This window comes from Pieris napi, chromosome 12, assembly GCF_905475465.1.
Source record: "Pieris napi chromosome 12, ilPieNapi1.2, whole genome shotgun sequence".
Classification (NCBI taxonomy): domain Eukaryota; kingdom Metazoa; phylum Arthropoda; class Insecta; order Lepidoptera; family Pieridae; genus Pieris; species Pieris napi.
Genome location: NC_062245.1, coordinates 10,809,179 through 10,836,083, shown reverse-complemented (window position 1 = coordinate 10,836,083; position 26,905 = coordinate 10,809,179). Strand labels below are relative to the sequence as shown.

At 32.6% G+C, this 26,905-nt stretch overlaps 1 protein-coding gene across 2 annotated transcripts in view; it reads left to right on the top strand.

Annotated features, from left to right (window-relative positions):
- Nucleotides 1–26,905, top strand: part of LOC125054489 (titin-like) — a 92,968-nt gene that overhangs the window by 613 nt on the left and 65,450 nt on the right. For both annotated transcript variants that reach the window (XM_047656417.1, XM_047656416.1), the window contains exons 2-6: nucleotides 14,094–14,203; nucleotides 19,624–19,838; nucleotides 20,118–20,306; nucleotides 22,941–23,087; nucleotides 24,003–24,096. In XM_047656417.1, the coding sequence (XP_047512373.1) occupies nucleotides 14,094–14,203; nucleotides 19,624–19,838; nucleotides 20,118–20,306; nucleotides 22,941–23,087; nucleotides 24,003–24,096 (755 nt within the window). The remainder of the gene's footprint in view (nucleotides 1–14,093; nucleotides 14,204–19,623; nucleotides 19,839–20,117; nucleotides 20,307–22,940; nucleotides 23,088–24,002; nucleotides 24,097–26,905) is intronic.

Genomic DNA, 26,905 nt, shown 5'->3' with positions numbered 1-26,905 from the left:
CTTGGATTATTTGACTTTAGCAAATATGAATATAAAAATAAAAATATTGCTTTTTTATTTTTCCTCTATGTACATATATAGATACAACATTACAATGTTACATCCATACACATCAACAATATTCGAAAATTAAAATAATTATTAAATAGTAATCTTTTGTTCTAATATTGAATTGAGTATGGCTTAAAATGGCATAGTTAAAATTGTATGCACAAAAATATTAAGCTTAAAAGTTATCTGTCATTCATATCTTGCCATTTTGACTCTATTTGAAAATGGTGAAAAGTGTTATTTTAATTACTTGACATAAAAAACATACAACGTCGCTTTTAGTCTTGCATTACTATTCATATTCCTGCTGATATATTTGGAAATGTATGTAGAATATACTTATTTTTTAAACTTTGTGTATGTTGTTTTTGCCTAGGAAAGGTTGCATAATAATATAATGATCTTGAAATATAGCAACTCTACAATAAAAGTGATGACAGTGATCTATGTCTTTGGCTGGTACTGATCTACACTAATAACTGACACAGCAAAAGGGTGAATTTTATACACATATGTATATATTATAGACATACATGTTTTTACTTGACCTCTGAGTGTCAAGGTCAGGCTTGAACTGTTAGAAACACGCCTTTGTTATAAGACAGGTTTTTCTGATTTTTTAGACTGTAAAATTTTGAAGTTCAATAAACTTAAAAGAATTTTATTAATATTTTTAGGATTTATTTATTATTATACAACAGTACTTAATTTATATGCATCACTATAATTAATCAATAATTTTTATTTTATATGTTGAAACTCCAGAAGTGAAGCTCATTTGCTTAGTACTTGAAACCCCTAGCATTATTTTTTTCTGTTGTTTTATATATTTAAATAAACTTAAAACAATATATAGTTTGAAAACGTGTTCATTGCAACATAAACAATGTCTTTGATTTTAAAAGCATATCAGGTCATTCACCTGATACATTTAAACTGTACAAATATGTTAACTATTTGCTCAGTTGTTAAAAACAAAAGCTGCTTTTTTAACATATGAATGTCAATATTAGTCCTCATCATCATAATATTATTTGTGTATTGTAAAGTATAGATCATTCAGTTATGATTAGGTAACAATTGAAAACCTGACAAAAAATATTTAGCTAACTTTCATCTTCTAAATATCAGAAAAATTATGTGTATTCATTTATTTATTTTCCTATATAATTATATTATTACTAATAGGATAGTACTACACAATAATACCTACACATGGATAATTCTACAATTAAGAATACAGTTTAAAAAAATCTTATAACTAATCATACGTCAAGCATCAAGCAATACATATATCATATACATTATACAGCATACTGTCCTAGCTTTGAGCCTTCCTGTGCTATATTAATCAGTTTTTTGGCATGTGCCTAACCCTTACCCGACGAACAGTGTTAGCCTAGTGGCTTCAGCGTGCGACTCTCATCCTCGAGGTCGTAGGTTCGATCCCCGGCTGTGTACCAATGGAATTTCTGTCTATGTGCGCATTGAACATTCGCTCGAATGGTGAAGGCAAACATCGTGAGGAATTGACCCGGCTTGGGTCTAAGACCCAAAATGTCGACGGCGTGTGTCAGGCACAGGAGGCTGATCATCTACTTGCCTATTAGATTGATCATGAACAGATACAAAAATCTGAGGGCCAGACCTAACAAGGTTGTAGCAGGGGCGCTACAACCTTGTTAGGTCTGGGCCTCAGATGTTTGTTTGTTTTTGCCTAACCCTAAACAAAAATTTCCCGAGGATTGATTTCACCGTTGTGCATAATATTCAACAATCACAGGACATTTGCGGTCTTACTAATAAAAAATCACTATACATGCGTTATGACAAGGTGATAGTAATTCAGTGAATAGAGCTTGTACAGGGCATAAACTCCTCTTTGACTAATAATCGATGTGTATTGGTTGAATAACAAAACGACCCTTATTTATTGTTACCCTGGCAACCCGCCGTGTTTGATTGACGTTTGATTTAATAATTTTGATACGACTCATAATTCTAATGTAAGTTGTATTTATTTTATCAACCAAAGCAATTATATACACATTTACTCAATATACTAATAACATTTTATTATTTGCAGCTAATAGAAACTCCAAAACCTCAGACAAAGAGGACTAGAATTTTACATAAAAAGCCGCGTTCTGCAGTACAAAAGTTAGAAGAGGTTAGTATCAATGTGATAGAGAAAGGACTATTTCATTCAAAATCCCTCAACGATCATACTTAAATTTTTTAGGCATCTCAAATAGTGGAAAGTGCCAAACTCCGCAACACGGTAGTGTTCCAGTGTTACCAGGAAGAGCACGAAACAAAACAAAGGCAGATGGCTGAAACACATGAGCTCAAACAGAAGCGACTCGCCGAAGCTCACGAAAGGGCTAGACAGAAGCATCTTCTAAGGCTCAAATTGTTACAGCAGCAATTAAATAAATAATTATATACTTATAAAAAAAATAAAACCCCCGTTTTAAATGAAATATAACTTTTTATTTATTTCAAGTCCTTAACTATCCACACCTATGTAAATAAAACAGCCTTAAAAATATGTTTCAATAAAAGCAGCTCTAGCAGCTTGTCTAGCCAGATTGCTTGGGGGCGTCTAGGTTGGCCTTGGTTCTTCTGGAGCATTCTCAGTGTCATCAAACGTAACATCCAGGTCTTCTTTGATATCAATAGCAATATTGTGGAGGATTGCCAGTGCTACTATATATAATTTGGCATTTTATAATGACACTGAGAAGCCATGAAGAAGACACCTAAATCGAAAACCCTCCACCTCTAGTACTCTTTTCGACATCAGCTCGCACTCTGTCACAGATCTTCATAACATACTTCTTTGAAAAGCGGTATTTTGTTTTGAAATCGCCATGCGAAAGTAATAACGGATTGCACCGAGTTTGGTATGTTCTTTGACTTTCCTTGGAGGCGGCAAATCTTCAATCGTATGTATTAGCTGCATATCAATATTATCTAAATCTTCTATTTGATCTATAAAATCTATTTTCAACAAACACAAATATCTACTAACTTAAATCTTTCCTTGAACTAAACAGTCAAAAAATGCTGTCAAACGCGAAATCAGATGAAATTACGCAATTTTTGTCTTATACACCCGTTAAACTAGGCCTCTGCGTTGTATAAGCATTGTACAAGTCTTCATACAAACCAGACACTTGTTATAACAGCAGTATACACCAACCTTGTCAATTCAGACATTATTAGTAACATTTTTCTTATAACAGGCTTATGCGATGTGCATAAATCTTTATTAGTAAGACCGTTGGTATTTAAGTGTTTAAATGGTTGATAGATTAAAATGCTAATAACTTAGAAACCTCCAAATTAATAGAACTAATAACACTATATTTATAGAATGTTTGGACTGCTGAAATGAGTTACTAATTATTTAATTTAAGAACGAGTGAGTCAGTATGGTAATATGTATAGGTATTATAAACCGCAACCCACAGGTGACGTACAACGTAGGTTTGTATAGTTACAGTCGATGATACAATATGTGTGTGTAGGAATAATATTCATGTTTTCCGTGATGAATAATAAAAGACTCATCGCTGTTCTAGCATCGAATTATTGTTAGCAGCCATTCGTACTTTGTTCTTGTTATAGGTAATTCACGACTACACTACACAGATCATAATTTTAATATTCATAATTTTCTCATTTTAAAACTATTCTAGATGTATTACGTTGGTTACTTGCAAACTTACGCAAATAGGAAAGTGCAAATATTCATTATCTAATCTATGTTAACTAGACTGAAAAGATTTTATTTGCACATTGTTTAAGACCTTTCACGTATTTTTAGGATGTTAATTAACTGATTTCCTAGTAATTATATACACAATACTAGTGGACCCCATAGACGTTGTCCTGCATGATATTTCAAGCTATTAGGATATTAAAGTATGAAAGTACCGACTGCAGCGCCACCTGCCGGGCTGATTTGTGAATCTAAACCATTCCCAGATCCCCTTGAACACACACAAAAAATTTCATCAAAATCGGTCCAGTCGTTTGAGAGAAGTTCGGTGACATACACACTCACAGTAGAATTATATATATAAAGATTTTGGTACATTTAAATCAAGTTGATTTCGAATGTATAAATTTGCAATAATTACGTAAATTCTATACAAAAGTAAAAAAGAAAGTAATTAGTAAACTGATGAGTTTTTGGCCTTTGAGATTCGATTGACCTTTCAAACGCCAAAAACTGTCTAACGGATTAGAAGCTGTTGGAACACCAATGAGGTATTGATTTCGATATCAGAAATTAAACATTTTGAACTATTTATATAAATTATTGTTGCTGTATGTAAAATACAGATTTAGGAGTCAAATAAATGTTTAAGAAGTCGTTTAAATTAAAGCCTTTTTTTATGAATATGTCTCTACATCTTGGTTCTATTTGACATTGGTAAATCCTACGCTCGTGTTGAAATGATTACATGTTGTGCAAAATATATCCAATACTATTTCGTTTTACACATTTACTACGCAGCGTCACAGAGTCTATCTCTGTGAACAATAATATATATTGTCTTCTATGTACATATTTTATTTTCTTAAGTAGTCATACTTCTGATGCGATCCCACAGAATTCAAATTGAAAAAAATCGAATCCCTAAAGATTTAAATATATTAAACAAACAAAGGCTTATAGCGAAATCTGCTTATTTTTTGGAATTTCCGTTTGTAATGGGGTATTTATTGCTTGATATAGATAATATAGCAGTGATAGCCTAGTGGCTTCAGCGTGTGACTCTCATCACTGAGGTCTTAGATTCAATCCCCGTCTGTTCACTAATGGACTTTCTTTCTATATGCACATTTAACATTCAAACGGAAACCTTACCTTAGACTCGAAACAGTCGACGGTGTGTGTCAGGCACAGGAGGCTCATCACTTACTTGTCTATAAGATTGACTAATGATCATTAAACAGACATCTGAGTCCCAGACCTAAAAAGGTCTTTGTTCAATTTGGTAATATATTTATAACAGCAAAAAAATCGTATTAACTCGAAGTTATTAAGCCAATAATTGTATCTTATATCTTGTATTATGTGGGTTATATACTTATAATAGTATCTAACGCTTATACGAGTACTGGGAATAAATAAGGCGCAACTGCGTTTCTCTGTGAATACAAAAGAAACAACATTTAAAGCCTATATTCTAGGTTTTATAAAGTAAAATAATATAATGAAAAAAATTAAAACATCTTATATATATTATGTCAAGTGACAAATTAAACATCGTCGATCAGACGGCAAAGAAGAAAAATAAAAAGAGTTTGTATAGGAATATAAATTATGTTTTCCTTACATACTTATTACGTACTATTACATCCATATTATTTTCTCACGCATTGACCTGTTAATGCGTAATTTAATACGCGAGAGCATTGATGATACACTGTGAGAACTAAGAACCTTTCCGTTTGTCACATTAGCGCTTCGTTTACGTAATCGGATATGTCTAATCAGAAGTAAGTCAGGATTAATGCTTAAATCGTAGTATAATGTTTATACCCCTGAAACCCTCTATTGTTATGGACCTCTTTCGCCTGGAATCCTTCCCTATTACACCATGAATAAAAACTTAATTTAAGAACAGAAATCGTGTGTACGGATATAGTAAGGGGAAAACGTCCATCACGAAACACGTTTCGAACGAATTAGGTGTGGTGTGAAATGTTTAGTAACTATGTTGAAATGTTTCGGGTGTTGATAAAAAGGTCAGAAAAAATCACGTTAATAAGATCAGTTTTGTAATTTAATACAAATAAAGAGCGGACCGTATCTTCCTCCTACTGGTTCCTTCTATATATGTTTGCCATAGTTAGATTTGATATTTTAAAAGAGTATCGAGAGTTTTTTACGCCGGCTTTTTCCCTGTCTTCTTTGCCGATGAGTAGGGATGCCTACCGATACAAATTTAATGACGTGGAATAAGTGATACCTGTATCTTATATATTCCATAATAAACATATTTTATATGTTATTTTATTTTATCTCACCAATTACATTTAGACGTAAAAAATGGCCTTTGATAAGAAAACCGTCAACACTGGTTTTTAGTAATTGGAAAATAGTTTCACTCTTAAATTCCCGCGTAATTCGTCGTATCGTATACCACGACCGTAGACAAAAAAATAAGTAATTCTCGTTACCGCTTAAGACACATTTCTGACCGAATAAATCGTCTTAAATACGTATGAGTAGTATTAACCTACTTCTTTAATAATTATTCATCGAATGAATCACTCTGTTACGTAATTTACACATAAAAATCAGCCTTACTGAATTCCCACGACTCTTGCATACAAGTGCAGCTTAATATAGCCGTGATAAACTTGGCAATCTAAACAAGGCCGATCTCTTTGAAGATTAGTTTATATTAACTTTCGAGGGCATTTGTTAATTGAGGATTAAAAGATGTAGATGAAAGTGTACGGTTACTTTCTTTAGCGTAACAAAAGTACATGATCAGTCGTATTTGGACACCCTTTTTATTATTTAGACAGTTTCTACGATATTAACTGGAACTCTATATTTCAACCTATGGTATTTTAACTCTCATATGGTTGTGTGGAAAATCACGTATCATTTACGTATATGTTTAGTATAAAAATAATAAACAGCCACTATAAAAATCTCTTCAAAGCGCTTTGCTTTCAGGGTGCTTCAGGCTTGAAGCATTTTTAAGACAAGCATTTGCTGAGGTCGAGAGCTTTCACGTCGTTAATGTCGTCACCAAAATTTTTATAAAGATTTAAGACGTTCTTCACAGAAATGTACTTAAGTTTACTTGATATATTACTTTGTTTAAGAGCAGTGTTGGCTTAGTGGCTTCAGCGTTCGACTCTCATCCCTGAGGTCGTAGGTTCGATCCCCGGCTGTGCACTTTCTTTCTATGTGCGCATTTAACTTTCGCTCGCACGGTGAAGGAAATCATCGTGAGGAAACCGGCTTGCCTTAACCAAAAGTCTACGGCGTGTGTCAGGCAGTTGTGATCATTTACTTGACCAATGATCATGAAACAGATTCAGAAATCTGATGCCCAGACCTAAAGAGGTAGCGCCACTGATTTATTTATTTATTACTTTGTATAATGAAATTCAAAGTTTAAGTGTTAATCTAAATTGGCCCTGATTGTCAAAAATTATTTTATTGTTTCAATTGTTTTACCGGCATAAATGCGGGTGCTACTTCATTTTTTTATCAACCTAAGTATAATCGAAATCAGATCCGTCATGTACGTGCGACCCACAAACAAGTCAGACAGTGATACATCTCATTATAGAATGCCCTGAATTTTGGAGCCAAGTGCGATCTGGAGCAACAAATCGATATATAAAGGTAACTGAGAATTTTCCCGAAATTTAGGAAGCTTCAGATCGCAATTGGAAGGTTTCTGCAGTAGATAGTGAAGTGCGTCACTCACTGCAACAAGAACGTAGCGGAGGCGAGACGATGGGCCACTCGCATATGAATATAAAATAGGATTAGTAGGTTAGGGAAATTTCTTAATATATCTGATATATAAAATTCTCGTGTCGCGGTGTTTGTGGTTAAAAACGGCTCGACCGAATCTCATGAAATTTTGTGTGCATATTGGGTATGTCTGAGAATCGGACAACATCTATTTTTCATCCCCCTAAATGTTAAGGGTAGTCCACCCCTAAATATTTTTTTAATATTTATAGATATTTGTTTCTGTTTTTATTATACAGCATTAAAAAATACATACAAACCCCTAACTTTCACTCCTCTACGATCAACCCCTATTTTTTTATTATAAATGATATACATGGCAAAACGACGTTTGCCCGGTCAGCTAGTATATATTATATTTGTTGAAAATATGTGTATAAAACAAGGTCCCGCACCACAAGAGTCGGGGATATTGGGAAATTTATTAAAAAAAAAGAAAGTATAATCAAAGCATTAAGTATTAGTGAATTTTTCTTTGAGATCCGTAAATACAAAAGTTAGGGTAAATTTTTAACTTTAAAGAGTTATTTGTTGACTTTTGTGATAGGCAAGTAGGTTTTGTGGCTTTCAACTCTAAATTATTATTTTGCCAAGTCTACGGATGCGGTTTACTAGAAAAAGAAGGCTAACTGAGTCTTGACGTAATTTTCATATCGACAATGTACCTTGTATTATGCTCAATGAGCAGATGTTATCAATCCAATGTTTTTTGCTTCATCTAATTTTCCGTCCAATTGTGTCATGATACTTGTCCTCATGAATAAATTGGTGCGAAAGCAGTGTGGGAGGTAAGCGGATGTGATAACGTTTATTGTTGAAGAGGATTTCACTCTGAGTCAGGAGATATTTCTCATCTTATTGGGAGTATATGTTTGGACAGCCTGTGTTAATACTTTATTGGCCGTGATGATTAAACCATTGTTCTTATTGGTAGTGTTCATTAGTCTTTATTATATTTTTAAGAACTTCCGTGAGTTATGTAAACTAATGTTAATTAACTTACATACACATATATTTTAATTACTAATTACAAGCGTAAACAAAATGTAAACAATCTCCACCGCTTATAAATTGTATTTTAACATTCTCGGTTACGATAATGTCCAATAACATAAGTGTAATTTAAATTTTTGTTTCTAAGTTTGTTTTTGTTAGCGTCACAATTCTACCCCTAATTTTGTGTTAGCTCATATTTTAAACCATTAAAGTCAGTCGTTACCCAGCTTCGAATAAAGTGTTTCATTTGAACATTTCCATACAAAAACCGAACGACCGAATTTAACTCGTGACATAATCTTTTTATATGCAACTGTTGAATATATTCTTATAATGTTAGGCCATATTAGTCTCTTTCTGACAAATTGTGTTTACGCTCTGTTGAAAAAAAAAATAGTAATGCTTAGCTGGTATGGAGACATGAGTATGTATGAATAAGATAGTGACATATTGTTTACACACATATTTCAGTTGCGTTTCTCATACGAATAATACAATCATATTTTATATGAATTGTTTATGTTTGAATTTGCGTGGAATTGGATGCCGTCTAGAAAATTTTCAAATGCCTCAAATCTAACTTTTAAAATTTCAATTGTTTTCGTTTTGAAACACGCACACGCACTCACACTGACCTATACACTCACACACACACACTCACAAATGCTTTTACTTTTTACTATTTTTTTATTTATTTTTAATTTTTTTTTATATATATTTTTATAAATTATTTATTTTCGTTCGTTTTTAAAGACTTGTTAGCAATTAGCAATACTTTTTGAAACACTATGTTCAAGAGGGACTGGTGACTTGTAATAACAGGTTTCCCCAACCTTTTTCAAGTACCAGTGTCTCAGTATAATACATAGCTTTAAGCTTATTGTCAAGTTTATTATTATTAATTAAATTAAGTTAAAGTTAATTAAAGTAAGTTTAAGTTAAAGTAAGTTTTTTCATAAAGCAATGTATGTATAAGATAAATAAATTCTCATAAAAAATAAAAAAATTTGAAAGAACAGACTAATATTCTTTACCGACTTTGTTTTTTTTAATTTATTCCAAAAATATAGGTTTACGATATTTTGTTTAAGCATACGTTTATCATAGAAAATTATGTCATCAGTACGCAATACCTGCGTGTGAGTGCAGAGAGCATTAAATTACTTTTCCGCTTTAAAAAACAATAAAGAAAATGTTCGAATTCATGTTTAGATAAGGATCAATGACCTCTTTATGAACTCCATAGACAGTACGTCCGGATTTTATTTTGTGTCCACGCTAGTTTCCGGAACACATGTTCCTATCTGTTAATGTGTCAATGAATGGGAAAGCGGAAACTGTTTTTTTTTAATGAAATACTAGACAATTGTAGTCCACAGACTAATATAACATACTAGCTGGTAAACGTTTGTTTTGCCATTCTTTAAAAAAAAAATTTAGTTCAATAAAAATAACCATCTACAATAATAAAAAATAGGAGTTGATCGTAGAGGGGTGAAAATTAGGGGTTGTATGTATTTTTGTATACAGCATACAAAAATACATACAACCCCTAATTTTCACCCCTCATCATAAAAAAAATAGTACATGGATGGACACCCCATATCACTTATGGGTTTGAAATATAGATAGTAGCCGATTCTCAGACTTACTGAATATGAATTAAAATGTCATAAGAATCGGTCGAACCGTTTCGTAGAAGTATTGGAACGAACATTGTGACACGAGAATTTTATATATATAAGATAATAATTGTTTGTATGAAATTTGGTAGCTCTCCATTGGACTTACACAATTATGTTCCATTGATTTACCTTTAAGCAAGTAGGTGAGCAAGGAAGAGATGTACTTACCATACAGTAAGGGCAAGATTCAGGGTGATGTTCAGATGCGAGACTTTGTAAATTACGACATCTATGTGTCACATTTTGACGTATTTACTGGAGTCAGAAAATCTCGGAGCGGTAAATCTCTTTTCTGAATGTTATCCTCGAGACTTAGTACAAAGTATGGCTCCCGTATGTCAAACATTTAAAATCTCAACTCTGAGTTATCCTAAGTGTTTATTACACAATGCTAAAACTATCTTAATAATTAATTACGTTAATGTTGTGAACACTTATCTTGATCGTTGCGCTGTTGCATAAAGGACGAGAAACATGATGTAATGGTAAAATTAGCAGCATAAGAACTATTTGGTTACATGTATTATGCATTCGTAACATGCCCATACATTGTGTTCTAGTAATTGTATGGCCCAGTTTAGGGTATCCTCTCTGTCATATTTTTATATTTCTCTTTGTCTTGAGCAACTTTCATCCAGTTTTTCCCCACTAGTTCTATTACGTTATCTGTCCCTCTTTTCTTTAAATAAATAAATAAAAATTTATTTGCAAAGAAAGTACATTTAGATCGATTAATTATAAAAATCCGCACAATCAGCCATATAAAAATAGGCATGAAAATTACATGCTTTTGTCGTCCTGTACATTTTGTTGCTCAAGTGTTGATGTTTTATATTTTATGTGTTCTTATATCAGTAACTAATTCGTCGTATTATCTATAAACTCTCTTGTTGACCACGATAGCGGAGAAGTTCTCGAAACGTCTAGTTATGTACTTAAAGGATATAATAAATTTGTGATAAACCATGGACATTATTATCTAGAGTTTTTTTTTGTCTAATCACTGTAGTCCACTATTGTATATAAATGATAACTAGCCATCTGGTACTGGATTTGATGCTCTCTAGTAAATTGAACATCCCCTATGTTTTATTTTCACGTGAGGTGGACAGTGAAAAAAAGTGAGGTCGTAGAAATTGTTTATATTCGAGTTAATCATACCTCTAGTTGGTATGAACGGAAATACGTAACATTTTTTTATGATGTTTATTTCTCAAGTTATGGGCGTTTTAAAAATAATGCTAATTGAAATTTCGATTTTCTTGGAGTAGATTTTCTAATAGGAAAACAATATATCACGCTTTGCAATGCGTCTAGATCTTTCATTTTCACTTTTTGATTAGAAAATAAAAAAAATTGAATTCCAAAACCGGAAGTAAAAATATCAAAAGTTTTTCAGAAAACTTCGACCAATTTTTTGTATTCCAAAAAAATAGCTCAAACTATATTTTTAGTAGGTATAATAGAATTTTCATAGTGGGATGTTTATTAGTTAGGAAGATAAGTAAAAAATAAAAAAGTTTAGCTTATTGCGCCTCCATTGACAAAACTTTTTGGCTTTGTTTATGTGCAAAGTGACATAGACAAAAATGAATATGAGTTCCTGGTGGTACAATATATAAACCTTTATAAAATACAATTAAGATTTTATAGAACAAGTTCTCGTAATGGATGTAAAGTGTGTCAGTATGTAAACAAAGAAATTTCGCACTTGCGATAGTACAAATATAACGTTATCTTTGTAGGTGTAACCGTTCTTATGATATCAATACTCATGTTTGTTTTTGTTTTACTAGTAAACACAGTACATATTCAATGTATATAGCAAACAATAAAACATACGCGTGAATTGTATGACTGTGCTTTTGTGAATTCGCTCTAAATGATTTGTAAGTTTAATGATGCTTTATTTTTAAATGAGGTGAAAATGCGCTTACGCAGGCCCGCGCCGGATGACTAAACTCAAAGCTACTATTCATTCAAAACACCTCAGCTGTTCATACGCCCTTAAGATGGGTCCTCGGGGTTCGCCAGGCATTCTACCCAAGGAACCCAGGCTTATATCCGACATAGAGCTCACGACCTGCGCTTTCGGGCCACTCGTGACCCAGACAAGTTTGGTGACCCTAACTAACTTCCAATCGCTGTAGCGCTCCTCACACTTTTGTCTGCTATTTCGATGAGTTCGTTCAAAAATACAGTACAAAAATTCAAAATTGAAGTTGGGGTCGCAATAGCTCTATGAGGAGTTGTGTAGATAGGCTAAGTTGTTTGAGAATATTGTGTTTTATTTAAATTATGTAATATTTTTTAGTATTATGCTCACAGACACACACACAGATACACATACACGATGTGGTTTCAACCTCTTATGCAAGGGTAATAATAATTATTTATTAAGCTTATGCTTTTATTTACACTACGTTTTTAGACCTTCTGGCACTCCGAAGTGGTGGGAGCCTGAGGACCTGTAACACAGGTACTCTTACCTTTAACAGGCATTAGTCTAACACAAACAGGCATTTCCTTCTATTATAAATAACTGTTGCTTTATTTTACGCACTATGGATGTAAGTCTTTGTGAGAAAAATAAAGATTATTATTAATATATTCTTTACGTAACCTTACCGGAGTTGCAAAGTGGGGTTGCCCTTAGATATCTGTATCTGTTTCTTTAATATCTTTTTATAGGTAAGTACGTGAACAGCTTGACCCACGCTGTCGATTTTTGAGTAATATTTCCTTATTTACCTGAGATGTGAGTCAGTATTAAATGCGTCTCGAATTTTCATTGTTGCACAATCGTGGTTAATTAAACGTCTATAGTGACTCCTTTAGAACTATTTAATACAGATAAATCTCCCTCCGCCTTTAGAATAGTCACATAATATTCGCTAGAGATTTAAATAGAGATGCAATTACTGCCTAATAGCTCTATTAGCTAGACAGAAAGCTGTAAAGGCAATTAAGCTGTTCCCGCTCAGCGGTAATTGCCGGTTTTTGAAATGGGTAAACCCTGATCGATTACTTCAGTCGTATTGTATGATGACAGTTTGAAAACTATGTTCCAAATGTATGATAAAAAATTATTTTTGTTTAATAATCCAGTGGCAATGTTTGGGTTGCCTTGTTTAATCATTGTTATTTATAGCCCAGTAAGGCGTCTGTGCCTGACACGGAACTAAAACTATTCATTTAACGTTGCTTAGGATTAATTATATATATTGTATGAGGACGGTATAAAATAAAAACTTTCATCCGGACAGGGGCCGCATCTTAAGAGTAATAAAATCTAGTAAATTATATAAAATTCTCGTGTCACAATGTTAACTCACATACTCCTCCGAAATGGCTCGACCGATTCTTATGAATTTTTTAACGAATATTCCGTAAGTCTGAGAATCGGCTACTGTCTATCTTTCAAACCCTTAAGTAATAAGACATGTCCACCCAAAAAATTTATTTTTTAGACAATATTTTTTATGATACAGCACACAAAAATACAAACAACCCTTAATTTCACCCATCTACCATCAACCCCTATACTTATTATAGCCGATAGTTGTTTTTAATGTATATATATATATTTCTATTATATATATCACAGTGTTTAATCGCACTCCTCCAAAATAGCTTGAATGTTTTTTATACATATTGTCTATGTATGAAATTAGGGCAGAAGCTGCTTAAAAAATATATCAAAACTCTTGGTATTAATTACCAAGTAGGGACCTATTAAGTCTAAGAAAGTTCTTTTAGCTGTTACAAGCAAGAAAGCTTATAGTCCAAAGCGTTTAGAAGACAATGGTGTAAATTGTACGGTTTTTTGCTTTCAGATCATGTCCGGCGACACTAATGACTCCGCTTTTGCGGATAATACTAGACGAGGTGCGAATTGCAGCGAAAAAGTATCCAAATGACTTTGGTTATAATGCTGATAAGTCAGGTAATACATATTTATTTTATTTATGAAAATATAATTAGTATTTCATATTTGGTACATATACAGATAACATAAATTATTAAGGCAACGACCTCTTCCAAATATTGTTAATATATATGAAACCAAAATAAATATGCCTAAAGCTAATCTAAAGAGGCAATTATCACAATGCTAGGTTCATACTAATGTACATACTAATATATTTACAATTACGAAATAAAATAAAAAGAAGAGAGAAATGCTAAGAGGTGTTCATTTTATATGAAGTAAAATAGTACCATTGACTATGAAAACAATTTAGCAATTTTAGTATGCCTATAGATTGTGTTTTGATAGGAGTAAAAATTTCAATTTTAAAATAATTCGGAACAGATTCTATTTGTGAGAGATGTTTTTATGTGTAAAGTCAAAAATTATTTATGTAGATATTTGAAGGCATTTTTGCCTAATTTTATGGAGAAGAATACGACTCGTTGAAATTACGTGTGGTTATGAAACCTGGAGTTAATGTGAGTAAAAGTGTGTTTATTGTTATCACATATATTCATATAAACCTAATTAATTATCCGTCGTCACGGGTATAGTTTGAACATAAATAATAAAATAGAACGCGTTCTAGTCTTGTGTATTTAAAACGAAATTAAATTAATACAATTTGTTAATGAAAAACTGTTTTTTTATGTCATATGTCTTTTTAAAGAGCGAAACGTATTTTATTTCATCGTAAATATTCATCCTTATTTATGACTGGACTAAAAATATTGGATGGCCTTTTATGGCATCCTCAAATTGGCACGAAACCGAGACAGATCGATACGAATGTCCTCTAATTTTTGGATCATCTCTAGGATTTTTAAGCATTCTAGCACAATTTATTACTGAATCCCTAAGATAATGGATATATATTACTGACTGAAGGACTTATAAAAAACCTTTTAGCCACCCGTAATTTATTTTGTGGCACTGTCGTCCAAATTGTTTAGCTGTTTTACGATACGATTTGTTTAACGTTAGATATTCTATAAGAACCCATAAAAATGCGAATAATTAATATTTAATCGCATAATTAATATTCTAATATAATAGATGTCTAATTTCAATACTGACTGTGAAGATGGACTGAAGATTAGCGATATCCAAAAATAAAACAATGAGCCGTTTGCACTATTACATCATACCTTTGACTCGTTGACCACAATATTATTTTGCAAAATACAGTATAAACTCTATATAACGACACTCAAGGGACTGGCCTATTTCGACGTTACAAAGAGTTGCCGTCAAATGGAAAGAAAAATCTGTATTAGAAAAAGAAAGTTTATTTCAGACTAGTGTTAGTAATTACATAAAACAATTCGTATTTGAACGGTATTGCGTTGTCTATTATTTTTGTACTGTACCTAGTTAGATTGTATTTTTTTTACTTTTAATTTAATTTAAATTATATCTTGCGATATTGCTGCATTTTCGTGATAAAACACATGCAAGCAAGTGAAATTTGTAAAAAAAAGAACTCGCGATTTCTTCACAGCTTCCGCAGTTTTAACTAATTTCGGCAATTTTAAAGTACTTTTTAGTATTTAATTGTTGTCATTATTTAGAGTGGTTGTAATGCTATGTAGAGTGTATCATTCTATGGAAGATAAGCTATGTCCAACTGAAATTTATGAGTCAAAACATCTGATTATCATCCTGTTATGGTATAGATATTCACATCCTTCAGGAGCCTTTGCTTAGGGAACTAAACGTTTCATTAGGCGAATCAATGGCGTATTACCATATTCTTGAGAGTCGTAGGTCCTCGTGCAAAGTCAAAGTCAAAAATCATTTATTCATGTAGGTAACACAATGTACACTTATGAACGTCAAAAAAGAAATACAGTGTAAACTCTTTATAACGTTATTCGTTATAACGGAAAAACTCTATAATGTATGTGTATGTTAATATAACGCAAACCCATGATTTAATAAAGGAATTCGTATATTTGTAGCCATGATATCATGGAGTTATCGTATAATCTAGCTTATCAGGCGTCGACGGTTTACATTGTTACATCACGATCGGGCACCGAGAGCCTTTGTTCTAATACTTAAAGTTGGTATCTCATGGGGTTTCGTACTTCGTACCCTATCTTTATACTGTTAATATAAGTCCGGAAACATCGGTAAAGAATTTTGGATCAGAAATAGCAATTGCTGTACTTAGATGCATCAGTTGATCACTTAAAGCATTACATTTTCTAAAATAAATCTAGTACCGATGTTATTCTTTAAGATATTTAATTTCGGCTGAAATTTTTAGCCATTCTATATTAAATGAGTTATGTTAGTTATGAATTTTTATACATACAATATAATGTGTAACAAAATTATTTCGTATTAAGAATATGTATAAAGATACTTAGAAACTTATAGTTGGGTGTATTTGGAACTACACGGAAGCATCGAATAAAATTCGTGTAACTAAACATATCGCTTGCCCCGGGGAACTAAGGGTGAGATCTATAGTGCGCACTTAGACTTTGCTCAGACTTAACTACAACCATTCTTTACTTTTTTAAAGGATAATAAAGAAGGTATTGCATGAAATGAAACATCAATTTCTGTCTTAGCTTGAGCTTAGCTTAATCTCACCGTTAAAATGTCTATAAATATACTTAATCATAGTTTAACCTTAGTGTTTTTCGTAAGTAAAGTCTGAGCAAAGTCCAAGTGCGCACTATAGATCTCACCCTAAGTCGTAAAAGCTATTATTACGAGTATACTAAGTAATTTCATATACAATTATATATATCAAATGAAAGCTATTTTTCCCTATTCGACGATGTAAACATTGTTGTTATGTATTTAGAGTAAATAATTAAAAACTAACTAAATGTACATAACAGTTATTCATTTAATTAGAATGAAGAGCAAAAGCGTTTAAGATTGTTTCACTGTTTATACACAACAGTGAAACAATAGTAAACCACACATTTCGATTGCTCATTTTGACGAATATTAAGAATGTAATAATTTATTACCATTTTGAACCACTGTTTTCGCGGAAAAATTATGACTGAAAACAGCGATGTATTATTACCACTTTTTATTCGTTTTTAAACTGTCGCATTAACTTTTATGATTATTTGGTAAAGTTACTATGTAATTAAAACTATCTTTATGGTTGTGCCGATCTATTTCAGGGGAGGTATAATTAGGTAAACTAGTATTACTAACATTGTGCCGAAAATAATTTCCGTAGAATAAAGACATACTCGGGTTTTAGTATAGTAATTTTTTTTGCAAAAATTCTGATAAAAATTACAGATATAGTGCACACAGGTACAGTCGTAATAGTGCTTTACGACTTTGTTTCCCGGGGCAAACGTATACAAATCGGTTTGAGCTGTCGTTAACGTAACGTTCGTAATGAGGTTCAGTTATAGTTTTCACTAAAGTAGTCTATTTCTGTCAAAATTAAGGAAGTTAAACTATCGACATAACGGTGCGGTTGTGATTGGACAAAAGTAATATCATGACGCGCAACGCCTATTGGTGATGCCGTTGACCAATGACAATCAAACAAAACCGCGCCGTCGCGTCGTTTTTTTTTTTTAAATTTATTTATTTGCTTAACGGTATTACTTAACAATATTAAAAAAATTACACTATACACAAAAGCCAAAAACGGAATACACATTTAAACATACACAAAGCACAGTTTCAGCTATACAAATACAAAAAATACAAAAAAAAATGTATACGTATTCATTTGACATTTTCACTTGGAGTTAAACTTGATTACTTAAGACATCATTACTTACACTGCTAACTTTTACTAATATTATTATTTTTTTCTACTAAGTATTATTACATTCCTTTTCTTTCTTTTTTTTGCGACTGAGGCGCAAACTGCTGTGGTCTCTGGCAGAATGACCAGCGCTGTGGAACATTCTGCTCCTTAGCATAATGCTGAGCCAGGGTCAATTACAGCCACAGCACACACGCATTACACACTTGAAACGAACCGAATGGGAAAAGGGAAAACATTTTTTTTATATCTCATATTTTTTATTTAATTTTTTTCTTTGATTATTGTCATTTTGTGTGTGTGTTTCTGTTTGTAATAAATAATATGTCTATGATTTAGATTTAGAGTCGATTTCTAATAATCTCTACATATCAAAGATTTAAGGATCAATCCAATATTCAAATTTCTTTTGGTTCCTAATAAATACAAGTATTTAAACCGGTTTTACCACAGGAGTTAACGACAGCTGTTAGTGTCAGGAAGTCGGGAAACCTTATTGTTATTAACCTGCTTTGTTAGCAGATGTGAATGTGAACATGCATAAAATACGTGCAACATTCTTGCGTGCTCGAGAAATTCGTCGCATTTGAAAGACGTTGATTTACGTCTTGGAAATTGATAAATATGATAAGATGGGAAATCTTTAGGGAAAGTTTGAAATTCTGATTCTGTATTGAAATGTTTATTTTTATATTGGTAATAATTGTAAGAGCAGTGGCCTAGTGGCTTTACGTACTAGTGTGCGACTCTCATCCATGACCAATGGAATTTCTTTCTATGTGCGCATTTAACATTAGCTCAAACGGTGGAGAAAAACATCGTGGGGAAACCTTAGAGCTAAAAAGTCGACGGCGTGTGTCAGGCACAGAAAGCTGATCACCTGCTTGCCTATAAGACAAATGATTATGAATCAGACACAGAAATATGAGGCCCAGACCTAAAAAGATAGTAGCGTCACTGATTTCGTTTAATGCATCACACATCCTGTTTCATAAATCTTTTTTTGTGATACCAAGGTAGACGTAAACATGTTTGTAATGCGTTTTATTTAAATCTATACTAAATATGTATGTAATATGAGTCTGCGGCGAACTTTTGTCAATACTCAATAAAACATGGAGTTTCATCATTCACTGTACTTTTTTGAAGTGAAACTTTTTTAGGCGCATATAGAGCGATTGAGACCGATTGAGAGATCGTGAGAAAGGCGAATTACCTTATAGAAATTCTATCTTTAAAATTAAAAAAAAAAGAAATAAATTAAAAAAAATATAATTTGTAGTAAATTTCGTCATTTTCAATATTTTAATGACAATTAAATTCCTAACATATCTTCCTTTTTCCTCCCTCTAAATGTCCGAAATCTGAAGTTGTGTACGTATAGTTTACCTATTGATAGTAATATACTAATTATAAATTATTGTAGGTAATTGGTTAAATTTGTTTTTTTTTTCACTTCTCTCCCTATAACAAAACTCTCCATAACGAAAAAAAAATTGGTCCCTTGAAATTCGTTACAAAGAGTTTACACTGTATATCGATTTGATAACCTCCTTTTTTGGAAGTTGTAGGAATATTCGTAATGACAAAGTAAAATCTACTTGATAATGTAAATTTTTTGTAATTCCAGCATACAAAGCGATATCACTGATGCAGGCAGTGATAGCTAAAGTGAACGCAGTATGTATGAGATATCTGGACAATTCTCGGTTGGACACTCTCCCTCCACCACCACGGACACAAAAGGAGTTTCTGACAGTTTCCGCTGCTTTGCGGAACTCACGACGCGTTATGGAGGATCGACATGTTGAAATTGGGAACTTGGAAGCGTTGTTTGATATTGAGGTACGGTAACAGAAACGTTTAGTATACGTATAAGGTAGGCTAAAGATTTAATGAGCTATCGGAGATGTTACAAAACGGATTTTAAAAGTATAATGACAATAATAAATGACAACCAAAAACCAAACCAAAATTTTTTTTTTGACTAAAAGCTTTTAAAAAAAGGAAAAGAATCACAATGCTATTATCTAAAATATATCCTATTATAAATTTACAATTACAAAAGTTACGATTAAACAGATGAAAATAAATATCTTATAAAAATAATAATATGCCTTTCAGACAACGGAACACACAAGTTTCTATGCAGTATATGACGGGCACGCGGGTTCGTCCGCGGTGCAGTACTGTGTGGCGCATTTGCACCAATATTTGGTGGAGAGTCCGAACTTCAAGAAAGACTTACGAAATGCACTACGAGACGCCTTTTTGAAGACAGATGCGGAATTTATTAGAAAGAGCAAAGTTGAGGTAAGTGTATATTACTGCAAGGATAATATAATAATAATAATAAAATAAATATAAACTTGCTTCATAAATTCTGCTGTAGTTATAGAGTGAGAGAGGAGTTGTTCGGGCGAATACCTGCAGCAGTTTCATAATCGGACGTCAAGGCAGAATACAAAATACCATGCGCAAAATACTGCGCACCAATTCGACTTAGGGTCCTTCAAGAAAAGAGCTTTGAAATTCTTAGATGGCCGGCAACGCACTTGCAAGCCTTCTGTCAATGTGAGTGTCCATGGGCGGTGGAATCAGTTAACATTAGGCGAACCTCCTGCCCGTTTGCCTCCCATTTACATAGAAAAGAGTTTGTATATGTGTGAAATAGGAGCATCTTTTAATCTATTTGGAGAACACTGCAAAAAAATTCTATTCATTTATAAAAGTATGTCAACGCTCGGCACACTGATACATTGGTACTTAAGAAAAACAAAATTTAAGTTTTAATGTGGCAAGCACTTATAGGCAAACATAACAAACATGAACAGAAAAAAAAACAGTTTTTAAGTACCAATTCGCGTTAGGGTACTTCAAGAAAAGAGAGTACCAATACTTAAAAGGTATATCCCTGTTCTATAAACCAAAATTATCAGGAATTTTTTTTGTCTCAAATTTGCAAAATTTTATAGAAGTATAATTTGAAATGACTAGTACATTTCCATTTCAAACAAAAAGATATAAAATAAGATTATTGGTCATATCTCTATCAGTTGCATACAAAGTGCGTTATTGAAAACAATGATTCACAATGCATTCCCTAGGCTCATTTACATTATTCTGTCATACTCAGTTTTCCGGGTATTTAAAGCATTTAATTCATAGGAATTTAGAGATCTAATACATAAAATTCTCTTGTGACGGTGTTTGTAATTAAACTCCTCTGAAATGGCTTGACCGATTTTCGTGAAATTTTGTGTGCATATCGGTTAGGTCTGCGAATCGGACAAATCCCACTAAATGTTAAGGGTGGTCCCTAAATGTTTTTTTATTTTTTTTATGATACAGCATACCCAACCCTTAATTTTCCCTTTCTACGATCATTCCCTATTTTTTATTTGTTCATTAAAAACTTATGACTTGAACTCTGAGATTTATATAGAGAAAAATTCACAGAAAAACAAAAAAAAATTTCCACCGGAAAACCGAACAGTCTCTTGGGTAGCATAACAAAACGTTCCATGTTGGTATGTACAAAAAATGTGGGCGAAGTAAAATGACATTAAGGAATACATTAAAAAAATCACTTTAAAAATGGGCCCAACTCAGCTTAAGTGTTGCTGTCACCAATTGATGATGATGATGATTTTCAGTGGGCCCATACTACAGTGACAGCTAAGCATTTAAAAAATAAAAATTAAAATTAACTATTAAAAAAAAGGAAAATAATCTAATTACAAACAAAAAACATGAGACATCGGTGCATGTAGGTTAAAATGTCATTTATGTGAAACTAAAAAAAAGTTCTTTTCCAAGGTACAATGTATGTACCAATATTTAAGAAAATTTTGTTGTATGAGACAAATAGGTATTTAAATTGCCGCTTATTAGCATTTCTAATGCTCTTAAACCTTTGTACATGAGTGAAATTTATATATTTAAATAATAATTATTTAATTAATCTTAACAAACATGTTCAATAAAAACATTTTCTATATAATAATAAATGATTCGCATATGTTGCTAATTTATTTATCCTTTCAAGGAATAAAAATTATCTATGGGGAGAATTAAAAAAAAATTAAACGCAATAGTTTAAATATATAAATTTTCGGGTTACGTGTTCTTTATAACGTCGTGTTAGTTAAGACCAGTAGTGGCCTGGCTTAAGCGACTCAACCCTGAGTTGAGATTCTTCGGTGAAGGCAAACACGAAGGTACACACACCAAGGTACCCGGGGTACCGCTGTACCGTGTTTGTGTGTTTGTCTTAAAACCTCAAAATCTACGACGCTTGACAGAAACTGGAAGGCTGATCTACTTGTCTATAAAAATTATCAAAGGAACGCATAAAGAGTTGTAGCAGGATTATAATATTTTTTTATAATTATTACGACCCTATTAGGTGGGTAAAAAGTTCGTAGGTTTACACATAGATGGCGTTAATAGTATAAAATTAATATGATTTTTAGTTTAGTTATTTTTATTATATTACTAGCTGACGCGGCAAATGTTGTTTTCCCATGTTTATTATTTCTTGGAAACATTTTTTAAGTTCAATAAAAATAACTGTCTACTATAATAAAAAAATAGGGGTTGATCGTAGAGGGGTGAAAATTAGGGGTTATATGTATTTTTGTATGTTGTAGCATAAAAAAATAAAAACAATATATATTTTTTTAGTATTAAAATAATAATTTAGGAAAAAAGTTTGAAAGATATATAGTAGCCGATTCTCAGACTTACTGAATATGCATAAAAAAATTCATAAAAATCGGTCGAGCCGTTTTGGAGGAGTATGGGAACGAACATTGTGACACGAGAATTTTATATATTAGATTATCTCTGATGGTCCAATTCAATTAATATTCTCCAGTCAAGAGACTCATTCATATATGTATTTAAAAAAATCTTGTTTTATAAAAATATACATTTAATTTGCAGCACCGCGTAGTGGGAGGCAGTACAGCAGTTGTGATTTGTATTCGTGGAAAGCGGCTTTTGGTGGCATGGGCCGGCGACTCACTGGCTCTAGTTGCGCAACGTATGCGTGTTATGCAGCTCGTACATCCACACAAACCAAGCAGAGAGGTAATTATTTATTATATTTACCGGCCAAGCCAGGTTTTTAGACCTTGTTTTACGTAAATATAACAAAAATATTGAATATAATCATCCCGCTATTTTTAAACACTTGATAGTAAATTATAGAATTTTTCAGATCTTAGATATATAGTGAAAAATATTATTTAAATACTCTTAAAGTGTTTTTTGTAAAAATGTATTATAGACTAGTATTCGTTGATACTATCATGAAATTGACATTATTTTCAACTACATTAATAATAATCAGAGAACCTAACAATATGAAAAATCAATAACTTTTTATGTAAAGTACTGATTTTCTTCATAAATTATAAAACATCGAAACAAACCCATATAAAAGAATAAGACCCTTTAAGTAAATTCTACACAACAGTCACAAAACTACGGATTTTACTACGATGTATTTCTAGGTTCGGTCACTAGATGGCGCTATACTTAACTTAGTTATGTTGGTTAAATTTAAAAAAATTGGTTTTAGAAAATTAAATATATATGTTAACGTAAAATTGTAAAAACCGTTAGATTGCAATCTATCTCGCGAGATTATAAACTGTCGAAAGATTGTGAACCTCAGCGTACTGCTTACAATTTAACGTACTATTATTAAACAAAATTTCATCAGCAATCACCTTGATCGCTGGAAGTCCACGGTTCGTGCCGCATACGCTGATATCTTGATCGATGCGAAGACTGCCCTTTATAGGCGTCCCGTAGGATCGTTTCTTCTATACTATTATAAAAAAAAAATAGAAAAAAAAAACAAATTGGTTTACATACATTACAGTGGAACAACATATAGAATATACGGAAACCAATTGGATCTACAAAATAATAGTAATAACATTTAATTTATATCAATATGTGTTCTAACAGCTTACTAAATAAAAAACTTTTATCCAGGACGAGAGAAAACGAATAGAGGCGTCTGGTGGTACCGTGATGTATTGGGGCACGTGGCGAGTGAACGGGCAACTCGCCGTCTCTAGGGCGATTGGTGAGTTTTTATTTTCTTCTTCTAAACAGCTATCAGCCCTATAAAACTCGGATTTGTTGCCATGGTTACCATATTGATAACAGTGTTATGGTTACAAATTTTTAGTTCATGTTTTATAAGTATGATTAAGCGCTGAGTACTTAAGGTGATATTCAGAAACTAAACTTAACGCTATGTGTGACTCCCGTATGTTAAAAACGTATTGGATGACTTACTGGAGTCGTACTTATCATGATATTTAGAAACGAGACTTATCACTAACTGTGACTCTCACATGTCAAAAACGTATTGGATGACTATCGGGACTCGTACTTAGGGAGATATTATAAAACGAGACTTAGCGCTAAGTGTGACTCTCACATGTCAAAAACGTACACAATACAATAGCGTTCAGCTAATGCTACAATCTGGAAGAACCAGGTGACCCGTGTCAGCTGTTGGTCAATGTTCAATCGGAACAGTTTCGGTTTGAGTGACGTTTTGGAATACGAGCCTTGGGATTAAATGCGTAATTCCATAATGAGTTTCATTTTATTTGCGTTTTTACCTAAGAGCAAGGAATGTGCATTGAAAAGGCAACCCCTGTGTAAGAGGCGGGTTAATCAGACGGTTTATTGCTGGAGGGAGCGGTCGAGTCTAAGAGATGGTGTAATTTTTTTTGCTATTTCTTATTCACATTTTTTTCAGTTCAATTAATTTGATTAAACGTTTAACAGATACTAAGTAAGTACCTTTACAAATAGAAAAATTCAATTAATACCCCAGAGCTGGTGCTTTGCTCAACAAATAAGTATCGCAATACAGCGAGGAAGTGCTAGCATTAAAGGTACACTGCCAAAGGGAAAAAAATTGTTGTCTTCGAGAGCGATACAAGGATTATAGCGGTCACATAATTAGCCTAAAATAGGCTTCAGTTTCGGCGATTACTTCTTGGGGTGTTAGTGAGATGTTGAGAGTATGAAAAAAAAATGTAATCTAGGTGTCTCTAGACCATCGCTTGACACTCTTTTTTGGTACAACCTGTATAGTCAGTTCTCTCGCAGCACAGACTTTATCATTAACCCTTTACAGCATTTATCATAAATCCACAATAAATTGTTTGCGAATAAAATATCAATGTTTTATATTAGACAAATTATTTTAAATTAAACATTTGTTTGACAAATTTCAGACTATATCTTTGCTTTTATTAATAAAGGAATCTATACTTGGATTCACAATTAATTATTTATTGGAAAACTGGCTCTTATACTAAGCATTGCACACTAATTCTCATCTGTATTATTATTGTCGTGTGCCTACCATTAAGTTGTTGGCGAGGGATGGACAATATTACCATATAATAAAGCGTGGTTCATTTAACGCTTATTTATCTTGTTAACGTCACCTATAATGTTGTGTGAAATAACAATGAAAATATAGATTTCTCGTATTTGGTTTATAAAAGGTACCTAGGTAAGGTAATGTTACGGTATCAAACTCAAAACACTATCGCAATACGGCTGGACAAATTTGTATATTTTTATTTATTCTTACTCTGAGGATTTTTTTATGGCGAGAATTTAGTACTTCGGTTTTTATTCCGGAAAAGCAAACAGTCTGAAAGAAATAGCATAGCAAAATGTTGGAATGTAGCTACTAAAAAGGTAGGCTAAGTAAAAAAATCAAATTAAGGCGAAACAAAGTTCGGACAGTTTTTTTTTATAGAAACTTTTTAATAGGGCAAACGGGCAGGAGGCTCACCTGATGTTAAGTGATACCGCCGCCCATGGACACTCAATGCCAGAAGGCTCGCGAGTGCGTTGCCGGCCTTTTAAGAATTGGTACGCTCTTTTCTTGAAGGACGAAGAAGAAGGTCGAATTGGTTCGGAAATACTTCAGTGGGCAGCTGGTTCCACATAGTGGTGGTGCGCGGCAAAAACTGCCTTATTTGCTTTATTTAAGCGTTTTTTGTGTATAAAACTAAAACATGAACAATGTGACTGTATTTAAAAAAACTGGTCTAATTATTTTCTATTTGGTCTTTAAAATACCATCACAATATCATATCATCACGATTTGTTATTCTGTTAGGTCCTTTGACGTGGGCCACTTCCAACTCGACCGGCATTGAGACCGGACTTTTAAATACTATACATATGTTCTTTATATCTCTCTCTCTTCAATCGGCAGCTCATATTTTCGTGGTCAGATAGTAAGGAAGCATTTGTTTCCACCGGTTTTTTGTCCAGTGCCTCTCTCATGACAGTGTATGGTCTTTCACTTGATCGGTCCATCTGGTTCGTGAACGTTTTTTATTCTACTGCTTTTAATTGTAATTTATATTATATGAATTGGCGTGACATTTTGAGTGACATAAAGATAGGTGGAGTTACAACTTTTAATATTGTAATTACGTTAGTAACGAAGTAATTACTTATTAAATAAACACAGTATAATGCGGGTGTGTACTTAGTATGAGAATAATATATTTTTTTAATAATTAAATGGTTTGTTAACGTTTTTATTATTGTTTAAAATATCTCAATTTTGTTCATATTACGATTATATGTATATAAGACGATTACCGTACCAGAAATGTTTTAGTAATTTCGCCTTCGTATTAACATTTAAATTCAATTCAATTTGTATGTCTCATTGGTTATTTTAGCCTTCTAATTCGAAGCAATATTCGTTCTAAATCGAAGCAACTAGATCGAAGAGAACTTCGTTCTTATTTGAAGCAATATCCTTTCTAATTCGTAGCAAATTCGTCCGATTGTGTTTGGGTGTATAAATGTTTCTCAGTACATATTTTGTTAATACTGTA